This window comes from Dermacentor silvarum, chromosome 4 (genome assembly GCF_013339745.2).
Source record: "Dermacentor silvarum isolate Dsil-2018 chromosome 4, BIME_Dsil_1.4, whole genome shotgun sequence".
Taxonomy (NCBI): domain Eukaryota; kingdom Metazoa; phylum Arthropoda; class Arachnida; order Ixodida; family Ixodidae; genus Dermacentor; species Dermacentor silvarum.
The window spans coordinates 137,702,540-137,728,523 of record NC_051157.2 but is presented as its reverse complement, the minus strand read 5'-3'; the positions used below and the strand labels follow the sequence as shown (position 1 = coordinate 137,728,523).

The following is a 25,984-nucleotide window of genomic DNA, read 5'->3' as shown; positions in this document are numbered from 1 at the left end:
CGCACACTTATCGTAGCAGTTATTCTTACCTTCTTCAGGTCTACTGAAAAACTCTCTCATGACATTTATTGCACTCTAGGCATTGCTTATAGACGCCCTGCATGGTGTTCTGATATGTCATTTATACTTTTTGATCAAATTTGTGATGTTTCTTTCTGATTTCTCCTTGAATATCTACGCTGATTTGAATGAACAGTCTTGTGCGAGTCATAGCTTGAGTATTGTTTTTCCCTCATTGAGAAAGTGGCAAAACCGACTGGGCGGTTTTAGTACGCCGGCCAAAACATGTGATGTCTGCGACGACTCCGCAATAGTACGGGACATAAGTGCTTTGACACTGTGTTACAGTGGCTATTCTTCCTGCGATAAAAGTGTAATTTTTCTGTACCCTGAAACAAAAACTAAAAAAAAAACTGAAAGCAACCGGGGGGGGGGGGGGGGACGACATACTTAAACAACGGATTATGTCTGCGAAAAGCACTTCCGTCCTCAATTTCTGAGCAAGACGTGGACTACTGAGCACGGTGGCGAACTTTATGCTAGCAAGTACAATCCAGCGAGTACGCCTTGGAGAAGAGGCGTAGTTGCGACGATTTTATTGACTGCTCAAGTTTCCCTTCAAAGTATAGTCTGCGACAGGAAAATCAGTTGGACCTCGGAAACAGCCTAACAAGCGAGGCCTCCGCGATTGCCTCCTTCTCCAGTTAGATTTCTTACATATTGAATTAAACAACGTGCTTGCAAATTGACGAGATAACACCGAAGGTGCCCGTGGTCTGTCTTGAAAAAAACAAAAACAAGAAAGAGCCGTAGTTTCGCCCGAAAGGCGGAGCATCGATTGCGATAGCAAATTAGTGGAGAGCTATACCAGGTAATGATAGTATTGTTATTGGCTGTATAAACATGTAAACATAGACAAACTAACTAATTGAACAAGCATCGTGTCACGCGCGCGCAAGCAAACATGAACATATCTCACGCGATAACCGCGCAGACTCGCTGTCGAAACGCTGGAGTGAGCAAGCGTTGCTCTCTTGTTGCCTTGCCGTACGTTATTATTGTTGAATTGGTTTGTACACATATAACACTAGGACACGAAGAAAAAAGGGAGTAAGCAAGCTGACAACTGCCGCCGAGAAGGGCACAACGCCTGCCTACTCTTTCAGGAAGAGAGAATAGAGGAAATGAAAACATGAGGAAAGAAAAGAGGAAATGAAGAAATGACGGAGACACAGACAGAACAAAACAAAATAAAAATAAGGTCTATAAACGGGAGGCCAAGTCAGTGTCCTTCAGAAAAGTTAGCAGGGCTCGATGAGCCTGGCCACGTCGGGAAGCGCACCCCAATAAAGCACACACTCGCTGACGACATTCAGCAATACAAAATGCTGGCAGTCAGAATTCGCGACAAAATAAGAGTATCGAAAGCATCAAACAATCACTTAAAAGTACTAGTGTTTGCCCTAAACCTCAGCTCAAAACGTCAAAAATACAAAGTACCGTCTGCATCAACTTGAAAAAGACCAAGAGAGAACCTTCCCGAGGGCGCAACCCATGTTCGCACTCACTAAATGGCAACGATAGTTGGGCAAGATGTTTCTATTGCTAATGAAAATGATTTTGAGCACGAACATTTCTGAATAAATTTGGAAACGGTGCGCGCGAGCACGCTCTTATTGAAACCCCAGTAAAAATGGCACAATGAGCGACCCCCAAGACATGTGCTACGCCTTGAGCTCGCAGCAGCATCTGTCCTTACGCCGTGGCTGAGAAAGAGAACTGATGATGATGATGATTGTTGGCATCATCTTTGAAACGGGGCGGCGACAAATAGTCGCCTAGCCTGCTTGATCTAATCAGGTATACTACACATGTTCTTTATCTAGCATCTTTGTATACCTCTCATTATTCTTTTTCTTTATCAAAATTTACCTTGTGCCGCTACCTATGATTTTAAAAGATCAGGTGGTATCCATCTTTCCGATGCTTTTTTTCCACCAGTACTCTAATCGTCTCTTGCTTATCTCTACGGCTGATCTGTTGATGTGTCCTTCCACTTTAAACCCAAACGCTTCTGAGAGTTGCACGTTGCCTACGGTTCTCGCTGGGTGGATCGCGTTCGCATTACATTAGGATGTGCTGAATAGTCTCTGGATCGTTACTGCAGCATATACATGCCTCATCTAGTTCCTCATCTAGTTCCGAATACCAACTGCGCCGGCACCGTAGCGCCGCCTAGCGTTAGCCATACGCAAGAACCGAAGTTTCGACAAGAATGACAGCCGTGTTACCAACAAGAGATCCATAGATTTCCCTGACCAGCAAGGTGCTATTCAGTTTGTCAATAGGTTTTCTTTTGAGATGAGTTTTTGTTCGTTATGGAAATAGATTGCAAATATTATAGTTCATATATACGCCGAAGCTCGACGTTTTAAGATATTTCAGTAATGAAGTGTTTGCCCTCAAACTGAATCGATGTTATGCTGACAACACAGGTTTCTCCTTGAAGGCATATCCACAGAACACGTCAGCACGTTTGCACTCTGCTCTACATTCAGAACAAGTTTGGACAACAACAAAGTGACACTTGAGAACGGGCTGAATTTCAAGACACGACGTGAATGACCTTGTTGAAACATGCCAGAACGCCACAGTGGTACGTACCCAAGTTGACGTCAAATAGGTTCATTGAAGAACAGCACATATTTAGCTGCTGCACTATCTTCGGTATCGGCCCATATTTCTAGACTCTTCGGAATCGGCCCACGGAAACGGCCAGGTAATTGGGCAGATAGTGTTAAAAAAATAAAACTGGGTTGAACTCACCAAGAATGCTTCGCATTAAATATGGTAGCTACGCACTCTGCAATGAAGGTCAAAAAACCCTCCATTTTTTTTTCTTTTTCAAGTCTTACCAGGCTCTCTGCGTCGATCGTTAACGCATCTACCTATTTTACCCGCGTATGCCTGACCACGTGTCAAAGGTACGCGATAAACAACGTCAAGTCCAGATGTACCAACTCGCCCAAACCGGCACACTTATAGATTGCAAGATAGTGTACAACGAAAATGCAGTTAAGAAAACCGAATGATGCTTCATAAGTATTGCTCAGATTGCAAAATAAAAAAAAATAAAAGCATAAATTAACTTCTGGGGTTTTATGTGCTAAGACCGCGTTGTGATTATGAGGCTGGCCGTAGTGGGGGTGCCCGAATGAATTTTGGCCGCCTGGGCTTCTTATACGTGCGCCCAATGAACGGTACACGAGGATTTCTTGCATTCGGCGCGTGTCAGAATGCGGCCACTGCGGCCGTGGCTGAACCCGCGACATCGAGCTCAGCAGCGCAATGCCAATGCGCCACTGTGCTACCGCGGCAGGTCATATCGCTAAACGAAACCAAAGGCGTCCTTACCTGGACATACGTGCCCATGCCGTTGTACTGGAGAACGTGCACCCCCCTCACGGGTGACGTGATAGGATTGACCACGACACTTTGTGGACGTGATCGGTTCCTTGTTGTGAAGCCATATTGGTCACTGAGCTCTAGCTGCGCGTACGTGTTAGCTTCCGTGCCAACTCTTCCCAGGAACAGAGTTGCTCGGTTGCTGGAAAAATGATAAACAAGGCACACGCATATTGACCTTTCAGATAATCATTTTGTCACGGGCGGCCATCCTGTGGTGTGCGGCGCAATATTTTTTGTGTGTGCTGCCAACTTAGGGCATCATATAGTATATATACAGGGTGTCCCAGCTATCACGCAGCACGATTTAAAAAAAGCGGAACGGCGTTACGGGAAGCCAATCTAGTGCGTATTGTTTACAGTACAGTGGAGTAGCCGCCAGTATTTTTTTCGTTACTGAGATTTAATTATTTCATTGTAATTAATTATCTAACTCGTGAAGTACTCTGCTAAATATCAAAGTATCAATGAGAAAGTTGTAGAGCAACATGAAAAACTCCCGATACAGCTTTCTGTTGCCCAATACGTGCTACATAAATGTGTTTTTCCGAGTGTGAAAGAAGCCCGCGATTACACGCAGAATTGCCGCACGACTGGCCGCTCGAGGCACTTTGCATGTATTCGCGGGCTTCTTTCATGCTCGGAAAAACACTTATGTAGCATGTATTGAGCAACAGAAAGCTTTATCGGCAGTTTTTAATGTTGCTGTGCAACTTTCTCATTGACACTTTGATAATTAGGACAGTACTTCTCGAGTTAGAAATGAATTACAATGAATTATATAAATCTCATTAACTGAAAAAAATACTGGCGGCTACTCCACTGTAGTGGAAGCAATACGCCTAGGTTTGCGTCGCGTAACGTGGTTCCTATTTTTTTAAATCGGGCTGCGTGATAGCTGGGACACCCTGTATATATATATATATATATATATATATATATATATATATATATATATATATATATATTGCGAGATAGCTGTTCAACCTCGACGGTTTATTATGCAGGCCGCGCGCTGAAGCGAATGGCGCTGGCCATGATGATGAGTATATACAGATGAAGAAGATGAAGGGGTAATATAATGCTCACACAATTACCCCCGCGCATGGAAGCGGCCAACCTGGCCGCTGGCTATGGCGGCGAACGCCGCATGAAAGGCTTTAAACGTGAAACATGCACAATCTCTGTGGTACGGCAGCGGCCGTCCGAAGGCGTAACAACGGGCGCGACACGATAGTTAACTGGCGAAGTCTGTTCCTGAACTGTGTAAGGCCCGACAAAACGGGACTGAAATTTCTCGCATAAACCAGGAACGCGAACTGGAGTCCACAGCAACACTTCGTCTCCAGGCTGGAAGGAAACGACACGGTGGGATGCATCATAGCGAGTTTTGCGGTCTTGTTGACTGGCGTCGGTGTTGAGGCGGGCGTGTTGGCGACACTGGGTAATTCGCGAAACAAATTGCTCACACGTTGATGTGTACGATGGCACGGGGACGTCAAAGAAAGAGACGTCGAGGACAGTGATTGGTTGACGACCATACACAAGGAAAAAGGGCGAGTACCCCGTTGTGCGTTGGACGGCCGTGTTGTAAGCGAAGGTGACGAATGGGAGAATAACATCCCAATTGGTGTGATCAGGGTTGATGTACATTGAAATCATGTCGGACAGCGTACGATGAAAGCGTTCTGTGAGGCCATTAGTTTGAGGGTGGTAGCTGGAAGTCGTTTTATGGATGGTATTGGACGCACGGAGAACATCGTCGAGAAGTTTAGACAGAAAGGTCCTGCCGCGGTCACTCAAAAGAATACGTGGGGCTCCGTGTCGTAAAAAGATGGTTTCCAAGAAAAAGGATGCAACCTCCGCTGCGGAACCGGAAGGTAGTGCGGCTGTTTCAGCGTACCGTGTCAAGTGGTCTACAGCTGTGACAATCCATCGTTTACCGCCAGCCGATAAGGGTAGTGGACCATACAAGTCGATACCAACTACTGCGAAAGGAGCTTCAGGACACGGGACAGGTTGTAGTAGTCCAGCCGGAGGTGAGGTCAGTCGTTTGCGGCGTTGGCAGATCGAACAGGAAGCCACGTATTTTGCTACGCTTGTTGCAAGTCCAGGCCAAGAGAAGCGGCTGCGAATTCGCTCATAGGTTTTATGAAAACCAAAGTGACCGGCAGTGGGATCGTCATGAAAGGTCTCCAGTATCTGGGTCCGAAGTGATCGGGGAACTACAGGGACCCAACGGTGTCCTTCGGGATGAAACACGTACCGGTATAGCACCGAATTTTGAATCTTGTGGTTCTTCAACTGCCGACGGAGTCGAGCGTTAGGTGTGCGAGAGGATCCCCGAATACGTTCCATAACGGAGTGGCAGTAGGGGTCACTACGTTGGCAAGTTGCAAACGTATGAGAATGGCTAGGTGGGAGCCGGTCGAGAGCTGCGAGTGAAGGAAATGCAGGAGAGACGTCCGGCGGGTTGCTCACGGAAGGTGGTAAGCAGGCAGTGTTTGAAGACGGTGGTAGGGGACAACGAGAAAGAGCATCGGCATCCTGGTGTTTCTTTCCAGACTTGTAGGTGACGTCGAAGTCGTATTCTTGTAAACGAAGTATCCAACGGCCGAGACGGCCCGTTAAATTTTTTTACCGTCGCCAACCAGCACAAGGCGTGGTGATCAGTAACGACCGTAAAGTGGCGGCCGTGCAGATAAGGCCGGAATTTTTGGACGGACCAAACAACGGCAAGACACTCTTGCTCGGTAATCGTATAATTTTTCTCTGCAGGTGTTAGCGTGCGACTTGCGTATGCGACCACACGTTCTTCGGAAGTTTGCTGACGTTGCAGAAGAACAGCGCCGATACCATGGCCGCTGGCGTCAGTATGTAGAAGAGTGGGTGCGGTGTTGTCAAAATGACAAAGCACAGGTTCGGACGTGAGGGCACGCTTGAGGGCGTCAAAAGCAGTTTGGCACTCGTCCGACCATACATAGGGAGCTCCAGAAGGAAGTAGTTGATGGAGCGGCGCCGCAATGGTGGCAAAGTTACGTATGAAGCGCCGGAAATACGAGGCTAGGCCAAGGAAGCTACGCAAGTCTTTGGCGCGTTGAGGCCTGGGGAAGCGCAGGACAGCGGTAATCTTATCGGGGTCAGGTCGAATGCCCTCCTTGCTGACAAGGTGTCCGAGTACTTTAATGGTTTTGCTGGCGAAGTGGCACTTTTTTGTATTCAGCTGAAGGCCAGCAGCAGAGAGGCATGTCAAGACTTCGTCGAGGCGCTGCAAGTGCTGATGGAAGGTCGACGAAAATATGACGATGTCGTCAAGGTAGCATAAGCAAGTCTTCCACTTTAGGCCCCGTAGTACGGTGTCAATCATCCGCTCAAATGTGGCGGGAGCATTACACAGGCCGAAAGGCATTACGTTAAATTCGTAAAGTCCATCGGGAGTGGCAAAGGCAGTTTTTTCCTTGTCTTCTTCGTGCATGGGGATCTGCCAGTATCCGGAGCGTAGATCAAGGCTGGTGAAATACTCCGCGCCTTGTAATGAATCTCACGCATCATCGATTCGGGGAAGTGGATATACATCTTTGCGGGTGATTTTGTTCAAGGCACGGTAGTCTACGCAAAATCGCACTGAGCCGTCTTTCTTACGCACCAAAACGACAGGTGACGACCAAGGGCTTGAGGAAGGGCGGATGATGCTTCGTTTCAGCATGTCGGCAACCTGGTTATCGATGATCTGGCGTTCGGCGGAAGAAACACGATATGGCCGCCGGCGCACGATGGAAGTTCCATCCGTGTGTATGCGATGAGCCGTTGCAGAAGTCTGTCCCAGAAGAGGAGAGTGCACGTCGAAGGAGTCTTTATGCTTGGATAACAACGCCAGTAACTCTTCCGTCTGCTGTGGCGTTAGATCAGTGCTGATTGCACTAGCGAGAACAGAAGCAGGGGCTGGCTCTATAGCGGTAGGTGCCCGTGAAACAGCAGTAGTCGAGGTAAGTACACAGACAGGCTGAGTGTCCAAGACGCAAATGACAACAGCGCCTTTAGGAAGAAGTACTGGCTCAGGGGTTGTGTTGAGTACAGCCAAAGTGGCCGTACCGTTGGTGAAGCGAACAAGGCTAGGTGCCAGAGCAATCCCTTTGGATAGGCAACGAGCTGATGGTACAACTAAAACGTCACCATCGGCGATGTCAGAGTTAACTACAAGAAGTTGTTCGCGGCCAGGAGGCACCATACAATCGTCAGCAGTTCGTAAGCGAAGGCGCGGGTCGGGCACGTCGTCGGAATTGTCGGTCTCGGTCAAGTTAACGAGGCGTTGACGGCACGAAATAAAAGCGGACGCGGAAGAGAGAAAGTCCCACCCTAGTATAAGCATGTGAGCACAGGAAGTCAACACTGCGAACTGAATATGGTGGCGAATCCCGTCAATCGAAACTCGAACTGTGCATTGCGCCGATGGCCGAATCACAACATTATTTGCGCCATGTAGAATAGCTCCATTGTAAGGTGTAGTAACCTTGCGTAGACGAGAGCACAAGTCAGCGTGAATAACAGAAATAGCTGCGCCCGTATCAATCAATGCAGGAACGGGTACACCTTCTACACACACTAATAAAGTATTGGCCGGGCACACTGGAGGAATTGTAGTCTGTGCGGGCCATGCAGCTTTCCCTCCAAAAACTGCACCATCTAGTTTTCCGATCGGTAGTCAGGAGTGCGGGAGGCCGGTAGCAGAGGTGATGTCGAGCGTCGGAGAGGGGAAGGCGAGCGGCGGCGCCCTTGACGGTAGTTGCGAGGCTCTTCGGGATTTGGAGGCGGAGTAAGTGAGCGTTGGGAAAGCCGGCGCTGGTAGGCACTTGGGAGAGGCAATGGGTCTCGCTCGTAAACATCGTAACCACGGCGTTCGTCCTGTTGTCGTCTGCGACAAAAGCGCGATATGTGCCCGCGAATACCGCAGTAATAACAAATGGGGCGGGGCGAAGGGCGGGTAGGGTAATATGCTGTGGCAGGTGCACGAGGTGCCAGAGTCGCCAGATGGTTGGGAGTAGCAGGAGCAGGAGGCGTTGTCTGAACGAACGCTGGTGGCATAGCCGCAACCTGAGCATACGAGGGCGCCGGCGAAGGAGGGACACAGCCCACAGTGCAGGTCATGGAGGACAGCTCCTCTTTGATGATGTCGCGCAGGCCAGGAACCGAAGGTTGCGGCTGAAGAGCGGGAGGACTGCGCAGGCCGTACACTTGGAGCTCCTCGCGTATGAGAGTCCGAATCAGGACACGCAGGTCCGTATCGGAGGAAGGAGGCGTGTCACAGGCGACAGGTTGTAAACGGATGGCCTGCAGGGCGTCCAGATGCTGGCAAGTGGCGATAACATCGTTAACGGTATTTGGATTCTTGATGGCCAGTGCGTTGAACGCGACGTGGGCAATGCCCTTGAGGATATGACGAACACGATCTGATTCAGTCATGGCTGTGTCAACCCGGCGACAAAGGGCGAGGACGTCCTCGATATAAGAGGTGTATGTTTCCCCGGGAAGTTGCATGCGTGCATCAAGCTTTTTCTTGGCTACCTCAGAGCGGACGTTGGGGGCGCCGAAAATTTGCCGAAGCTGGTGTCTGAAAGCCGCCCAGTCAGGGAAGGAGCGCTCATGGTTAAGAAACCAAGTCCTGGCAACGTCAGTGAGGTAGAATGCGACGCTCCGAAGCTTGTGAGAATCATCCCACCGGTTAGACTCACTCACTCGGTCATAATTGTCCAGCCAGTCGTCAACGTCCTCACTAGGAAGGCCAGCGAACATGGTGGGATCGCGCTGCCGCGCGCTGACGGTCCATGAAGGAACGGCTGGTGGGGCAGAGACGGTGACGCTGGGGGCTCCTGGTGGATCTTCTTGGGGCATGGTGGCGGAAAGGCGGGGCAAGCGGCGACCGGAACGAAGCTCCAGGGAAACTCGAAGTCGTAGAGGACCAAGGGATCGAGAGCACTCTCCACCACTTGCGAGATAGCTGTTCAACCTCGACGGTTTATTATGCAGGCCGCGCGCTGAAGCGAATGGCGCTGGCCATGATGATGAGTATATACAGATGAAGAAGATGAAGGGGTAATATAATGCTCACAATATATATATATATATATATATATATATATATATATATATATATATATATATATATTGCATTTACTGAGCTCATGTGCTCAGAATTTTGCTGCTGCGTTATGCCAGACCGCTAGCCTAGGTCAATGGTCTCTTGAAGACGCACTGCCATCGCCCTTTACTCACACCGCACAGCCCACCCACAATGTATGTAATTTGCGTATTCCGACGATGTATCAATGGGAAACCGTAATATCAATCAGTAATGAAAATATGTGGGCGCTAGGTGGGGATGTTAGCTGAGAATAAGGAGCACGTGGCATGGTACTACAGGTTTAGCATCGAACAAGAGATCAAATGACCAGAGAAAAGAAAAACAACACACGCCACTTGGAATGGGCCAGCAGTGAGCAGCATGAAATCAACTAAGTTGAAAGTGGACCGTTATGGCATCATCAATAAACAAAATGTTGTCCATCTCTATCCTTTTGGGCTGCACCACCGAGATAGATGACATTTTGTTTGTATAGTCAGCGTTAACAGGATTTAAAACAAACAAAGCCCATGAAGGCCAACTTGTTACACTAGGTGTACTTTCCTTTAACTGTAATGCAACTTACTGGCAACATCATTAATAAGAGAACCTTGTGTTAAGCCTGACAGCAATACCGGGCCTCCCATTGAGTTGGAGGGCGCCAGTTCACCTGAGACAAACGCTGACACATAGATTAGGATGGCATTGATTTAATACAGGGATTAAGGCGCGGCCGGGCATCGGGGATAAACTGAAAGGTCAAAGCTATGAATACGAATTGCTGCATAATAAAACTAAAAATACAAAAATGTTTTACGGCGCCTTTTTTTAAAAGAAGTCTTCAAGTACAGCAAGCATTAGTTGCTTTAGCCGAAGGAGAAAATTTTTGCTCGTCGCTTAACTCGCTTAATAGGCACCTCTGAAACATATTGCGGCGATATGTCCTGGTGAACAAGGTTGCAATCCACGTCAGTGCCCATCGCTCGGCGTACGCTGATAAGGACGAGGCCCGCCAGGCGTTCGTCGATGATAGAGCAGACTGCGTGAATGTGATGGTTCGGCGCAGTGCAAAAAAGCTTCTCTCGGAATCGACGCTTGTGCTCGGATTGAGGTGCCATATGTTGTCAAAATTAATGCGGACTCCCCTACTACGGCTTTCCTCATAATTACGTCGTAATTTAGGCTCGTATACCGTCATAAATAAATTAATTTTTTTGTACTCTTTGGGAGTCATCCCATTTCCTCCTCGCCCGCTTTACGCGCAACAACTTGCAATGGGTGAGTCGCGATTACATATAGTGCGATAGAAACCACAAATGAAGCAAACTCAAAGCGCCCTTTTTGTGAGCTGGAACGCGGTCATCGCAATTAATGCAACAGCTGACACAGTGCATAGCAGAACTTCAAATGCACGCCGCATATATGCGTGCGCAGTATTGGCAGCGGGACTTACGCTGCGTCACCGGTGAATTCAAAGACCAATGTGAAGGCGCAGCCTCTCTCAAGGAATCCTGGTAGGATAACTCTGTACTCCTTTTTTTCGACGTTGAAACCACCCTGAAAACGACACGTACGTATATATTTTAACACGTGGGGCGATAGTTAGTCGTAATTCCAGCAGACAAAATCAGACAGTACGGGTCTCTGCGCGTCTCGTCTGACCTAGCTGAAATTTCGGGCATGAGGCTCAAGCCGTAAAGCGTCAGCGTGCAGACCGGCGCCGGCATGTCATCGGGCATGTTAGATGCGCAGTAAAGTCCGTTACCCACCGTGGTGGCGCAATGGTTACAAAGTTCTGCTACAGGGCACGAGGTCGCGAGTTCGATTCCCTGGCCGTGGAAGCCGCATTTCGATGGGGGCGCAATGTAATTACGCTAGTGAACTTAGACTTAGGTGTTCGTCAACGAATCTCAGGTGTTAACCAAAATTAAGCCGGGGCCCTCCATTACGGAATCTCTCACAGCTCCAGTGTTGCTTCAGAACGTTAAACCTCATGAATGATCGTCTCACCAGCATCATCAGAAAGCACGACACTCAATCCCGGCCGCGGAAAGCGAAACGCAGCCCTTGCCTCGCTGCCAATGTTACAGTGCGGAACATGATCGTGCATGTGAGCGCTGCTTTGTCCTTTTGCAGCCAAGCTGACCGTTTAATTCTCGTTTTTTCGCAATGAACACTTACATAAACAGGAAATCAACGTACCCCTTCGGCCGACCTTCACTGCATTGCACCAGGCGTAATTCAATGTCAGCATTTTCAAAAACATGATATTTCAGAAGGGCGCCAGAATTTAAACATCTTTCAGTTAGAAACGTCCAGAGGGTACGCCCCTTTATTCACACGCGTATTTACGGAAGTTAGTGGTAATGTCTTTGCTGCGTTAGAATAGAATTTCTGTCTTGATTAAACCACTGTAATAACGCAGCAGGGAAGTCACGAATAAGTTCCGCACATACGCGTGTTGTTAGAAAGGCGTACCCTTTCAACGTTACTAAATGAATGTTGTTTAAATTCAGCGCCCTTTCGTAATATCAGCCTTAAAAATACTGACCATTGAGTTATGCGGGTGCATTGCGACGGAGTTCGACAGATGCCTGTGCGGGCAATGTCCAGACTGCCTGGGTATGTGTGAGCGGAATGAACCGTAAGTGACACAGCAGCTAAAATAGTATGATATTAATCGTTTCATTCGATCATGCGTCTGTGTCCCACTCGCATTCGGGACAAATTAAAAAAAAAAGAAAGCAAGAAATAAATATGGTTAGATGTTTGGTGCCTGCCGTAAGTGTGCAAGATCACTGTATCTCGCTGAGTAGTGGTTGATGTTAGAGTGTACTAGAATGGGGGAGTGGGTCCAGCGGACGCCTTTGCAAGGGCCGAGGGTGAAGCAAAAAACGTTTAAATTTTGGCGGCGCTGCCGTCGCCTTATTCTGAATCTCCGGCCAATAAACGTTGGCGCCGGCTGTTTCGGCATCGCTCATTGGCTGAGTAGCTGTCGTCTGCTCAATGCACCGCTATTGTTGCGTCCTTTGCGTTCTTTCCGCAGCTCTTTTTCCATTTAATTTACAATAGATCGCTGGGGAATAATACCAGTGTTGCCGCCACCGAGTATCCGCCTGTCAAAGCTCCATGCAGCTGCGGTAGGCCGCTCATGGGGCCGCTCATTTATTCATGGGGCCGCTCATTCGGGAGAAAGCGACGGTGGCGCCACCAAATTTTCAATTAAAAAAAAAAAAAGCCTCAGCGGGGAGCCTGCGTTGGACCCACTCCCCCAATCTAGCACACTCTAGTCTAGTTGAGGTAATTCAACATATAAAAGGCTGAAGTTATCTTCACACACGCTTGATCTTTCTTCCACACGCACATACAGTAAGAACCCATCGTGATGGCTTAGTGGCTGCGCTGTTATGCCCGACGGCGCGATGTTACTACTTGACCCGTGGCTCATGGGACTGCAGACACGACCAGCATTCCAGATGTTACGCCTAGAGCCCTAGACGACGGCGAATGAACGTGCGAGGTCGAGTGAACGTTCGAGGTATCTGCAACTGTCGCATTCTGTGAAAAGGGTAACGACCACCAGGAATTGGCTCAGCTAATTGCTGCAAAGAGCCAACCTCCGACCGAGAGGACGGCATTGACTGCGGCTTCCCTATTAACTCGTGACTGCGTCATATATGCAGGAGCGAAGGTGCAACATCACAGGCACCTTCGCAAAGTGATCCGCAATGCAGTGTGCTCTCAAATTCACGGAGCCAGTTGTTAGTTGTAAATATGTAGAACAAACCGGTTTCTCGCTTCCTTCAACCTCCCGACCTCATCTCATCAACAAGCAACTCTCGGCGATAGAGTCGGACGACGGCGTGGGTCAGCTTAGTCAGCTTTGTGTGACGCCCTGGAGCTTTGTGCCGCGAGCGGCCGCCCGCGCGGCTGTATCTCCCCTTGTATTCGCAGCTAAGATCGCGTTGATGCGAGCGCCGGCACGAAGCTCAATTCGCTCGCTGCTGGTGGCGCGCTGACTCACTCCAGCGTTTTGACAGAGTTTCCACGGTCATCGAGTGAGAGGCGTTCATGTTTGCTTGTGCGCGCGTGATACCATGCTTGCTAATTTACTTAGTGTGCCTATGTTTACAAGTTTATACGGCCGATAAAACTACTATCCTTACTTTGTATAGCTGTCCACTAATTTGATATGACAATCGATACTTCGCCCTTCGGGTGAAACTGCGACTTTTTGTTTGCCCTGGTGACGACCAACATGAAACCAGTACCGTCGCCGGAATGCTTTTCCAAGCTGAAAACAAAGACAAAAAGCCGTCCGCACTCTCCCCTCAAGGCTAGGGCTTCCTCACTGTTGATCACTTCCAGTTGTCATCCTCCTGTGACGTATCTGTTCTGTCTGGATTTTAACTGCCTGCATGGTGCTGCTAGAAGATATAAACTTGGCGGGCCCCACTTGTGTATATTGAACAGACTAGTGATGGTAGCTAACGCCGCTCGGGTATCTAATTCAACGAAGTACTGCGGTTGATTTTTCCTGCGAAATGCATAAAACAAGCGATTGTGCTATAGGCATCACGCGAGCTATATTGCTATGTCAAGCAAAGTAAGCGTGGACGTGCTCATCGGTCGTAGCCGAACCAAAGAATGGAAACGAGCTCTGGGCCCATATTATGTAACGATCCATACTTTTTCATTTTAAATGTGTATTAGTAGCTCAGCAGCATTACTTCGCCCCCACCCCCCACCCCCCATCAAGGGGATCAGCTACCCAGCCGGACGATAAGAAATGAACAGAATCGGACTCATTACATCACACGGCCCCTGGAACCTTGCAAATGAGTCGTCCGTTGCCACCAATTTTAGCGGTAAAAGAATTTGTGTCAGGTTAAGTTGTGGTTTGCTCTGCTACTAAATCATCTCTCGGTATAAAAAGAAAACGTTTCGACGCTGGCATATTATTCTAGATTCGTTCATGTTATTCGTATTTAGTGCTCCCTTTAGTTGCGTTCTTTTAAACGGCCTAGAAATCGAATGGTTCACAGTATAATTGCGTGCATTCGCTAATTTCTCGATAGCGAAAGCAATAAGTATCATGTATCATTGCTTTGGCCTCGCAACTACTGTATACTTCCGTGTAATGCTCATTATTTGCATTCATCACAACGAGCCAAGCAGCCTATTCTAGGACTAACGTGGAACGTACGCACACTTATAGATGGAATTTTTCCTTTCGCCTACACCTGCCATTTTAAACTGCGCTCCTGTACCCTAGCTTCCCCTTGATTTGCCTCAAAAGAAGAAACGGCATAGGAATAATACGTACCGTGTAATTCAAGTGAAAACCAGGTTTCGCCCTTTCTAGCGTGACGAGGTTTCGTTGCTCAAAGTTGTATTTTGATAACGAGGTTATGGGAAACGCCATATTGACATTTTATAAAAGATATTTCACTATATTACGAAAACGTCTACACTTTTAAGGTTAATTACAAAATTTACAAGTTCAGTATCGCGACGATAGTGTTATGGAGTCTCTGGATGTGTGAAAATGAGGCACTATAGAGGATGGCTATGCCGACCAAGTGCGCTCTGGTGTTATATACAATGGCCCTTACTTAGATAGATGGGTCTGTCAGCAGAAGGTAAGCTGGCAGGTAAATTCTTCGCCTCAGACATTTGAACTGCTGGCCCAGATCCACTTTTTTTTGTAAGTGCTCTTATCAGTGGCGAATAAGACTGTCTTGCTTTGAGACTTCGCACTATATAAAGCGCAACGGTATACAATATTTATATTCGGAGCTCATGGACCAAACTTTTAGGCTTATTAGTGAGATGACAAAAATTATGCAGATCTAATGAACATGTTGGAATCTTTGTGGAGGGAAGCTGTCATGAAGCGGTTAATCAAATGCTACAAATTTGGCTACAGCTAGCGTTCCTTCGTATTTGGCGTAAAGCAAACTGGCTCCCGCATGTTCTCTCGCTGACCCGTGCTATGAAATGTGACAACTTCTATAATGGCTTATATTTCCTTATTTATTGTAAATGTACTAGCCGCTTCTTGGCGATCGACCGTTGTGGGTATGTGCCATTGTATGGAAAACCTCCCCATAATTATAAACAAGCGGATGCGCGTTGTGCCCAAGGAGGATTAAAAAAAGAACACCGCATATCCACGGGGTGAATGATGATGAGTGGGCGAAGCTCCGGAGGGAATCATCGGTAAACCGTGAATCTTCCGTGTAATTCGCCCAGTCTCGCCGCACTAAATCGAACGATTGACTTCCACCAATGACACGCGCCATATGTGACGTCATCCCTATTTTATAACAGCGCCCTTCATTATAATTGCACCATCTCCCGCTTAAGGGGACGCTAGCACAAACGCGTTAGAAACGTGCAGTACTCTAAGGGGAAGAGGCCACAGCGTCTTACGCAGCCGTTTACACATGCCGGAACGTGCACCACGTTTGCCGACGCCATCAGCGTTTATGTATACGGGGGTAAGGCGGAGAGGCCACAGCGTCTTACACCAGCTTCTTGCATGGGCCGTAACGCGCTAGCACAAACGCGTTAGAAACGCGCAGTCTTTCGTTAATATTGGGTATTTATTGCCATCGTGGTGCATCTGTCCATGTGCGCTTCGTGGCGTAGTGGTTAGCGCCACGCGCTCAGAAGCGAGGGGTCCCTGGTTCGATTCCGCTACGGCCACAACTCTCGGAATTTTTTTTCTCATAAAAGTAGACGTGGCTACCTACTACGACGACTACTACTACTACAGAGGAGGGACAGACCCACACCCTAAGGAGCTTCGCCCCTAAAAAAATGCGCCCAAGCCCGTGAAAAAACTCCCCTACCTGGGCCGGGCCGGGGCAGCCCGGTAGGGCAGTTTTTTCACGGCCATGACGTAGCTCTTTTCTGTGAAAACAAAGAAAGTGTTATTGAAGCAGTTAGGGTGGTTAAACAATTTAGTGACATCTCTGGAAGTCCTGTCAATTGGGGAAAGTGCCTGGGGTTTTGGCATGGAGAGTGGCCTTCGACCCCTGCCACTTTTGCCAACATTAGGTGGGAAACTACTCCGGTAAAATATCTTGGTGTGCCGCTTGAATTTTATAAGGATAATGATCGGTATTGGCAACAACAAGTGAAAGAGATGCGTGAGAAGGTGGACAGATGGAAAGTGGCTAATCTATCCATCTTCTCCAGAGCAACCGTATGTAATTTGTTCTTTATCAGTAAGATTTGGTACACAATGCAGGTGTTATACTGTTCTCGGCTAAACATTCAGAAATTTCACCGCATATTTGCCGTGTTTGTGTGGGCCTCGAGTTGGGAGAGGTGTAGTCGGACGAACCTATTCAGGCGCGTCAAAGATGGGGGAGTAGGTCTGGGACACCTCTTTTTGCGTCAGCTCGTAAACAGATTTATATTTTTTCGAGACGTCAGGGACCCTTTCTTGCGCACTGTGTGTCAGATGAGAATAAGCAAAGCGCTACCAGATTTTATTGTTGCCACAAGCAGTATTCCCAGAACGCTTAAGGGGTTTTTTAAGGAGGTTGTCTCCACTGTGCGCTTCCTAAGTGTACGTTTTTCAAAGGATTACCTGAGTTCTGTCCAAAGAAAAAAGCTGTACAGGGATCTATGCGACACTGAATTTCCGGTTCCTTTATATAGATCCCTTTACAGAGGTAGCCAGGGCCAAAATGTACTAAAAAGGGTAAAGCGTATGCAAATTCCACCAGGGGTAAAAACCTTTTTTTTTCAAGGTACATACAGGAACGCTTTCAGTAAAGACAGTTTTGAAAGAAAAGGGTTTTTTTGTACCGTGGGGAACACATTGCTTAATCTGTAATCAACCCGAGACAATTGACCATGTTTTTCTACATTGTTGGGAGGGAGTGTTCTTGTGGGATGTTTTACAAAGGACAGTCAAAAAAGAATTCCCTCTAGATCCCTACGGTATCAGATATCTAGCGATTGAAAACGACGATGGGCTTCCTTTTGATCTGGTAATGCTCGTTGGCCTTCACAGTATCTGGCGCGCTAGAATGGCGGGCTATTACTGTAACCCAGACGCACGACCTGCGCGAATGTACTTCCGAGAGAGTATAAATGCCTTTCTGGAGGTGCAGAAGGCGCATGAATGCGCCCCGGAGTGGTTGTCAAGGTTAGAACCTTTGGCAACATTAAGAGAATTTTGATGTGATTGCAATAATGCTGGTTGGTAAATGTTACATATGATTTTCACGTGCTACTTCGTTGAACTGGGCTGTTGATAATTGAGTGAATTTTGCACATGAGACAATAAAGAAAAAAAAAAGCCTTTAAATCCTCCTTGGTTGTGCCCGATCCCCAGTTGTGGATATGTGCCATAGCATAGAAATCATACCCTTATCAACACGTGGCGATCAACTCAAATAGCTAGTTGATGGCACGGTATGTACCGCCCGCTTTACCGGGCGGTAGATACACACCACCCGTTGTGGTTGTGTGCCAGAGTGCGGAAACCAGTATAATCGTTAATACGCGGCGATCATCTCAAAGAGCGAGCTGGTGGCACGATGGTAACACTCAATTTGTCAAATGCCTTAGAAGCACTCTATTATCTCCCCTGAAGAAATTTACGTCTCGTTCGTTTAGTATGGGTGCCAGGCCACGAAGGTTTAGCCTTATTCGAGTATGCAGATGCACTCACAAGAGCATCCCAGGGTGGTCTGGCAATTCCCATTTACCAAAGACGGCCTTCTTCACTGCGGCGCGATTAAGAAAATTAGATGCTAGAAATTACTTCGCCAAATCATTGTTGTCCACATCTCATTTCCCGCATGTAAATTTTTCTTGGGACTGCAAATGGTGCTCCACTAGAAAACTTGAAGTATCGATTATGAGACTATACGGTGCCGAGTCCCCCCACCGAACATTTACCTTCACACTCACAGGTCTGGTCTGGCTCTATCACCTTTGTGCAATCAGAGTACATCTCTGCAACATTTCTTTTTAGCATGTCGCCAGTTCAATATTCAAAGGAAAAGATATCTAGAAGAACCTTTCCGAAAGTTTGGCTTGAATGACTCTTCGGTAATCCTTTCCTATGAGAATACCGCACTGGGTTATAACCACAGGAACATTTGTGATGCCGTCTGAAATTTTCTGCGCGAAATAAAAATGAATGCATGCTAAACTTGCTCTGTTTCCTTTTATGCTGCCATAATTCTTATTGATTTATTTAGATATTTTAGCCTTTTATCTGCGACAGTTAATGTTTTATTTCGGAACTACAAGTTCCTAATTTCATTTCCCATTATTTTCCGTAATAGTGTACTTTCACCACCCAATTCATGGCCGACGCCGCAGAATGGGTTGCGCCATTTTATTAATGAACAACAACAACAACAACAACAACAACAACAACAACAACAACAACAACAACAACAACAACAACAACAACAACAACAACAACAACAACAACAACAACAACAACAACAACAACAACAACAACAACAACAACAACAACAGCCATTCCGTATAGAAGTAGGTCTCCCTGATTCATGTGCACGGGGGCCACACAAAATGAATTGAGGCAGAAGCCAACGTTCTCATGGCCGGAGATGCGCCTCAACATCGCTGATGGGCAAGACCCGTCAGCGTTGCCGTTGCCGCTGCACAGGTGCACCAGGACCGACAGCGTACGATGCGTGTTTATGACGATGCGGGAGCAGCCCCCGGAAAGTAAAGCTAGTTTCAAGGAACATGTGCGCTCCTAGCGGTTGCCGGACATCCTAAGTTACTTTTCTTATTTCTCTTATTGTGAATTTTAAATAGGGCGAAGCGCGGGAAGTGGTCGCCATCGTGCGTCCGTCGAGCTTGCCTCCGCTCACCCTTGCCACTCGCTCAGTGATATCACAAGTCATATCGGGCTTGGTCGTCTGCTTCGGTTGTCGTCCCAAGTGTGAAGATGGGGAAGATAATACAGGGAAGCTTTATCAGGCGTGCAACGAACGGAATACGCAGGAAAATACCTCGACCAAGCATTAGACGAATATGGCTAAATCGGGGCATCACATGTGTTGGCGGCTCTGTGGTGTTCGAACACCGGGAATTCCAGTTCTGCGAAGTTTTTCAGGTTTCCTAATGACCATGGGTAAGAACAAGTATTTCACTCTATTTTTCGAGCAGGTATTCATTTTGCATGAGTAAACCAGTTCTGTGCAAGCCTGAGTGGACTGACATAAGAACAGTGTCGCTCGACTCATTCGTCATGAGGGCAGCCTATCTGTTGCCGGTGAAATACTTGTAATGAACTGCTTGAGTGCGTGTTTTCGGGCTATACATTTTGTTCACTCTTTGTCGACATGCACAGCCAAGGTAAAAAAAGGAAAGAAAGAAATACGCAGCCGTGGTGGTTAATAATTTTCGTATTGGTTTGGACCTTCCGGAATATATTTGCACTCATTATGTACAAATTTTCGTTGTGAAGGAAAATTGCTTCAGTAGATTGTCACTTTCGCACTGCGTGGAGGTCAGTCTTTTTCCAGTACCGAATGTGTGAATAAAAACAAAAGCGTTCAACTTTTACTTATGTTGAGTTTTGGCTGGCCGAGAAATCGGATAGTTTTAGTTGTTCCACTTCACAACACACGAACAAATTTGACGATTGATGGTGCAAGGAAGTTATTTTCTTTATGCTACCCCCACTATATATGTGGACTAGTTGAAGTGCAGCCCTAAACGTAACCGCTAGTTAGGACTTTCAAAGCGACTACTTTCACGAAATGACGAAATATAACATATTAACCGCGAATATTGGTAATTAACAAAATTTCGCTATGTAAATATTCTTCATTATAATTGCTTGGCACTAGTGCGTACGAGCAATGCCCCAGTGGTTTAGAAAATGAATAGCAGCTTGCAAGGTAAACCTCGTAGGAAGAAAGCGCTTCCTAATACACGACACACTTGAGCGGGTTCTGCTCCGTGATTTGGCCAATGTCGCCGCACGGCCAGCGGACCTGCAAGAGAGCACGAACACAGTCCGCTTGCATGCGAAGTGGGAAAGGAGAGCTTCAGCGGCAACCCTCTTCCTCGCTGCTGCGCGCCCTCTTCCTCTACCTTCTGACCTCATCAGTGACGTCATGGAGGCATTACTTTGTGAATTATTTCCAGTAGAATATCCGGCAGCCGCCAGGGGTGGAAGCGGCGCTGCCGCCGCGTATCAGCTAAACCTTTAGTATCAGCATGGGACCGAGCGTCCCATGGGAGGTATATGGAGTTTCCTGCCCCTGGCGGGAGCACCTGGAGCTTCTGCGCTGGCGATACCTTCTGCGCAACGCGCACGGAGCCGGTTGTGCCTGGTCACATCTATTTGATTCGTAACCGTATTGGATACTTCTTTATTGTTCATCACCACGCTGGCTTTGGCGTTGCTGATTAGAAAAAAAAGAAAGACTTGAAGGGTGATAAACCATAAAGAGAGAGAGAGATAAAAAAGTCACAGTTTCGCCCGAAAGGCGAAGCATCGATTGCGATAGCAAATTTACTAGTAGAGTGTATGGAGTAAGGATAGTAATTTTATGGGCTGCATAAACTTGGACACATTCGCTTACTAACTGAATTAACAAACATGGTGTCAGCGCGCTCGAGCAAACATGAATAGATCACACTCGATGACCGCAGACAAGCACTGTCAAAACTCTGGCGTGTGCAAGCGCTGCGATAGCAGTGACCGAAGGTTCGTGTGGTCTATCGCTTCAACGGAAACTAAGCGGCGAAAGCACAGTGCATACAAAGGTCAGAGCCGTGTGGAGATCGCTTTCAAGATACGGTGCGCGCGACAGCCCTCAGCCGCGCAAAGTATGCAGTTCCTGGCAGAGTAGAAGCCGTGCACGCTCCCTCCCGCGCTGCCTTCCCGCTTTCCTCCTTTCGCGTGGGAGACTGAGTCGCCAGTTCTCCTTGCGTCCGGTCGCAATATACGCATTTAGTGCCTCAGCTAACGTCGCCTACCGTCCCTCCCTCCCTCCCATCCCCCCCCCCCCCCCCGGCCTTTCGCACGACCGGACCGGAGACGTCGTGTTTGCTCTCTGCCTTGCGTTCGCTCTTCGTGAAGGCGCGTGTTCCTCACGCGCTTTCACTCGCACATGCAGCATACGGCGCGCGGCAACGAGTTTATCGCCGTTGAACTTTATACGGAACCTCACGGCGACGAAGACGGCAGGAATGCGCTTGGAGTATCGCTATAATTGCTATCGCAATAAAGAAGACAGCTGACCTCAGCCGAAATTGTTTGCACCCAAGATCTTAAAGCCCCTCAATATAAAAAGCAGCGCCAACCACTTCCCTCCTCCTCCGTTCCACTGTCGCGTTCAGCGCGGCCTGCGCGATCGACGTGCGTTCTCGACAGTGACGCCGCCTACGCCGGACCTGCCGTAACAGACGACAGCTAACGCGCTACCAGAGGAAATCTGCGGAAAACTTCGATCGCGCCTTGCGGAGCACTTCTTGAGGCACGCTTTTGCTTCGTCATTCAGTAACTGGCCTTAATGCCGTTTTGGAAGCATCAACGCGACGATGCGAGACGCCGCATTACCAAGTGTGCAGCAAGCGTTTGCGCTCGACAGATGGTAAAAAAAAAAAAAAGCCTTTTGCCCTCGGTTGCGGCAACTTAAGGCGCAGCAGCATGCCATCACAACGAAGTTCTTGTCCCTAACACGCTTGATCCGTTTGTGCGTACAGCACTTCCGTCGCAAAGGTTTGAGAATGGTGGTCGGAGCGCGCTGGAAAAAAAAAATATACAAAAGCGCAACGCGTGCTTCCACGTGACACGGATTGGCCAATGGGGGAGCGGAGGAGGCTGGGGCGACAGGAGGCGGCGAGGAGGAAATGCCGGGGTGATCGCGGTGGCGGCAAGATCTAAGAATGGCGCTACTTTTTAGATAGAGGGGCTTTAAACGACCTCTGTTAGAGTCGTCGTCTCTGCTTGTGGAATTTCTTTAATGGATTCGTTTCGATGTCTGCAGAGCTACACCTATAGAATCCGAGAGGGCCGCGGCTTCGACTACATCGTGCCGGGTTCACGATGCAGCGAGATCACAGTCCGTACGGATGTATTTTGCACTCTCCGTTCGAAATTCGGCACCCGCTGCCGGGGATGAAATCTTCGACCTATGTGCTCAGTACAGCAGAACATCCGAGTGGCTCAACCAATGCGACGGGGACGCCCCCCCACCTCCATTTTTTTTCGAAGCTACCTTCGTATCGCAATCGAAGCGACTAGCGCGATGGAAAGGGTCAGCGCGACCGAAGAAGCCAGACTGGCGCCACTGTTCGGGCCTTGATGTTTGGGCTGATGCTGCTTCGGGTGACAGCCGTAGACGCTGAAGAAGGCCGACGACAGTTTCCTCGCACTATCGACGTCGGGTTCGCAGAGCTTGCGGCTTTTCTCGATGCACTTGTTGACTGACGAAAAGGAGGCACTAACGGGAAGAAAAAAAAAAGACGAGAACACATATGTTGAAAACAGTTCAACAAGTCACCGGCTGTTGTGTGGTGTACAGGGTGATAATTTTTAAGTTCTACGGAATTAAAAAAAAATTGCCTGTGGCAGATAGCATAAATCTTGTACTCGCGCTGTAATATTCGAAGAGGCGGACATTACTAGCACGAGAAATTGAAACAAATATTCAACTAAATAGCGAATATACATTAGTTACTTTCCTAATTAATTATTTTACGGGTCATATATATATTGCAATTCACGAATTGTAGCCGGCGAGCTTGTGAGGCGTGTCCACGTGAAATTAATCTCTAGGATTACACACGTTTCGAGTTGTTATTTCCCGAAGTGCGGACAAAATACATGGGTGTTCAAGTTAATTTTTTTGTTTCAGTGCACAAGAGAGCATTTTGCAAAAAAAAAAAAGAAAAGTAAGTGAAAGTACATTGAATTTTTACGGCGAGTTTGATGGAGCATATCTCCACACTAACGTCATTCTGGAAAGTCATTACAAGTGGATACGCCTTGTAAACTCACCGGCTACAATTCGTAAATGGCCATATGTGCCGTAAAGCAATCAATTAGGAAGTTACTTCGCGATTTTTTGTTAATTAGTTGAATATGTGTTTCGATTTCTCGCGCTAGTAATGTCCGGCTCTCTGAGTACTCCAGCTCAATTGAGGACTATAATTATGTCATCTGCAACAGGCGACTTTAAAAAAATTCCGTAAAGCTTAGAAAATGATCACTCTGCACGTACATCATGTGTTGGCACAGACTAGGACGTCGAAAGTTCGCGGGCGGACCGCAGAAAGTGGGGTGGATGATAGGCGGGGAATGGCGCCAGCAAGGGTTAGTTGCCCTCCGCTATATAATTTTGCAGAAATCTGAAACCAGGGCTATATTTAGAGGTCGTACGCCACTTGAACGGGGTTGGAGAGGCGTAATGAGTTTATGTACAGGATATTGCTTAGCTATAATATACCCGTAACGGCTCCATGTGCTGAGACATTTCTAATTTACTGCCACAATAGCGCATTGAAGGCGCAAAGCTTTAAATCTTGTTCGACATTCTTATCTAAACATGCGTGTAACGGAAAACACAGATGTGCCCTACGCTGAGCCAACTGAGGTGACGCCTGTTGCGCTTAACGTAAAAGAAAAAGAAAAGGAAGTTTAGGAAGTCATCGGTTGCGAAATTTCGATGTATGGACTAAAATGATATTGAAAATGAACCTTCTGCGTCATGAGCAATTATTATTTGAACTTGGGAACTTTGGACAGAAACGCTAATATCATGGATTGCTGCGTATTTCACGGACAGCAAGCAGCTATTTGAAAGAGGCGGACAGCATTGTAAACGTCTTGCAGTGACATATCGATCTGGGCTACTTTGGATAGCGTCCCTGGTCCAGCCCTTCTGTTCCTACTGCATAATAATGATATTGCAAAGCGCTGTGGTGTCTGGTATCAGCACATATGCGTTTTTCTACCAATAATTGCGTTTTGGTACAGCGACATTTTTTTTTACTAGCAACGGCCAAATGGCATAACAACATACTCTATTGGTGCACATAGTGAGTGGTTATAAACACAGGAAATTATTTCTTCATTTCGCGCGGAAAGAGTTAAGCACGTCTTTACGCTCACCGTCGACAGGATCTTGGCCTTTGCAGGATGTTTCAAGCCACACACACCACACACACACACACACACACACACACACACACACACACACACACACACACACACACACACACACACACACACACACACACACACACACACACACACACACACACACACACACACACACACGCACGCACGCACGCACGCACGCACGCACGCACGCACGCACGCACGCACGCACGCACGCACGCACGCACGCACGCACGCACGCACGCACGCACGCACGCACGCACGCACGCACGCACGCACGCACGCACGCACGCACGCACACACACACACACACATATATATATATACATATATATATATATATATATATAGTGGGTACTAAGACTAACAGACCATGTTGTTTGTTTCAATTGAATACCTATTTATTAATGAAATTCTGCGGCTTTATGCACCACGACCTGATTTTGAGGCACGCCATGGTGGGAGACTCCGGATCAACTTTGATCACCTAGGATTCTTTGACAAGCACTCATTGCATAGCACGCGGGCGTCGTCGCATTCAGCTCCATCGTATAATGTGACTTGAGCGACCAGAATCGAAACCTTCACTTCGTGCTGACAAGTGCACCTCCATAGCCAGTGGGCTACCGCGGCTTGTCAACCCACCTTGGAGCGTGCGCATTGATAACATCTGCGCGTCAGCCTTTCTCAAAACTGCGTTTACCAAGACGTAAACTGTGCGCTTTAGCAAGGTAGTGCGTTGGGGGAGCTGGTGCATAGCTAAACGAATGAATTTTGGCGCAAAGAAAAGAAGAAGGACAACCAAGAAGGCGCCCTATCCTGTCTCCTTCTTGGTTTTTCCTTCTTCTTTGACCTGCGCCACAATTCATTCGTTTAAACTCGCCTCGCCGCGTGGCTCAACTAATAAGCTACACTACTATGATTGAACACGCTTGCGTCGTCTGGGACCTGCATACCGATATGACGTCACCAATGATGTTCAACGAGTAGAGAGAAAAGCCACCATGTTAATTTGCCCTACGTATTCTCGACAAGACATCCCAACAAATGAAGCTGGTGCTATAGCCGATCTTCGCGCAGCAAATGTAAGCGGATACAATTCTTGCCTTTGTTTATAACTAACAAACTTTCTCTCGACACCAGTCAGCATGCGTAACACCTAACAAACACGTACGCCCGCCGTAGACATTAAGCCGCATTACCTGGTATACCGTGTTTCGCCCGAACCAGTACATTCGGGTACTTTTTTTCCC

General features: G+C 47.7%; 2 protein-coding genes across 2 annotated transcripts in view; both read right to left on the bottom strand.

Moving 5' to 3' along the window:
• LOC119448932 (uncharacterized) overlaps positions 1–3,579 on the bottom strand; it is a 28,334-nt gene extending 24,755 nt beyond the window's left edge. Inside the window, exon 1 of the mRNA XM_037712138.2 lies at positions 3,415–3,579. Within this exon, the coding sequence (XP_037568066.2) occupies positions 3,415–3,432 (18 nt within the window). The 5' untranslated portion in view covers positions 3,433–3,579. The remainder of the gene's footprint in view (positions 1–3,414) is intronic.
• Positions 3,580–18,956: 15,377 nt separating this feature from the next.
• Positions 18,957–25,984, bottom strand: part of LOC119450654 (uncharacterized) — a 51,452-nt gene continuing 44,424 nt past the window's right edge. The window contains exon 9 of the mRNA XM_037714165.2: positions 18,957–23,052. Within this exon, the coding sequence (XP_037570093.1) occupies positions 22,824–23,052 (229 nt within the window). The 3' untranslated portion in view covers positions 18,957–22,823. The remainder of the gene's footprint in view (positions 23,053–25,984) is intronic.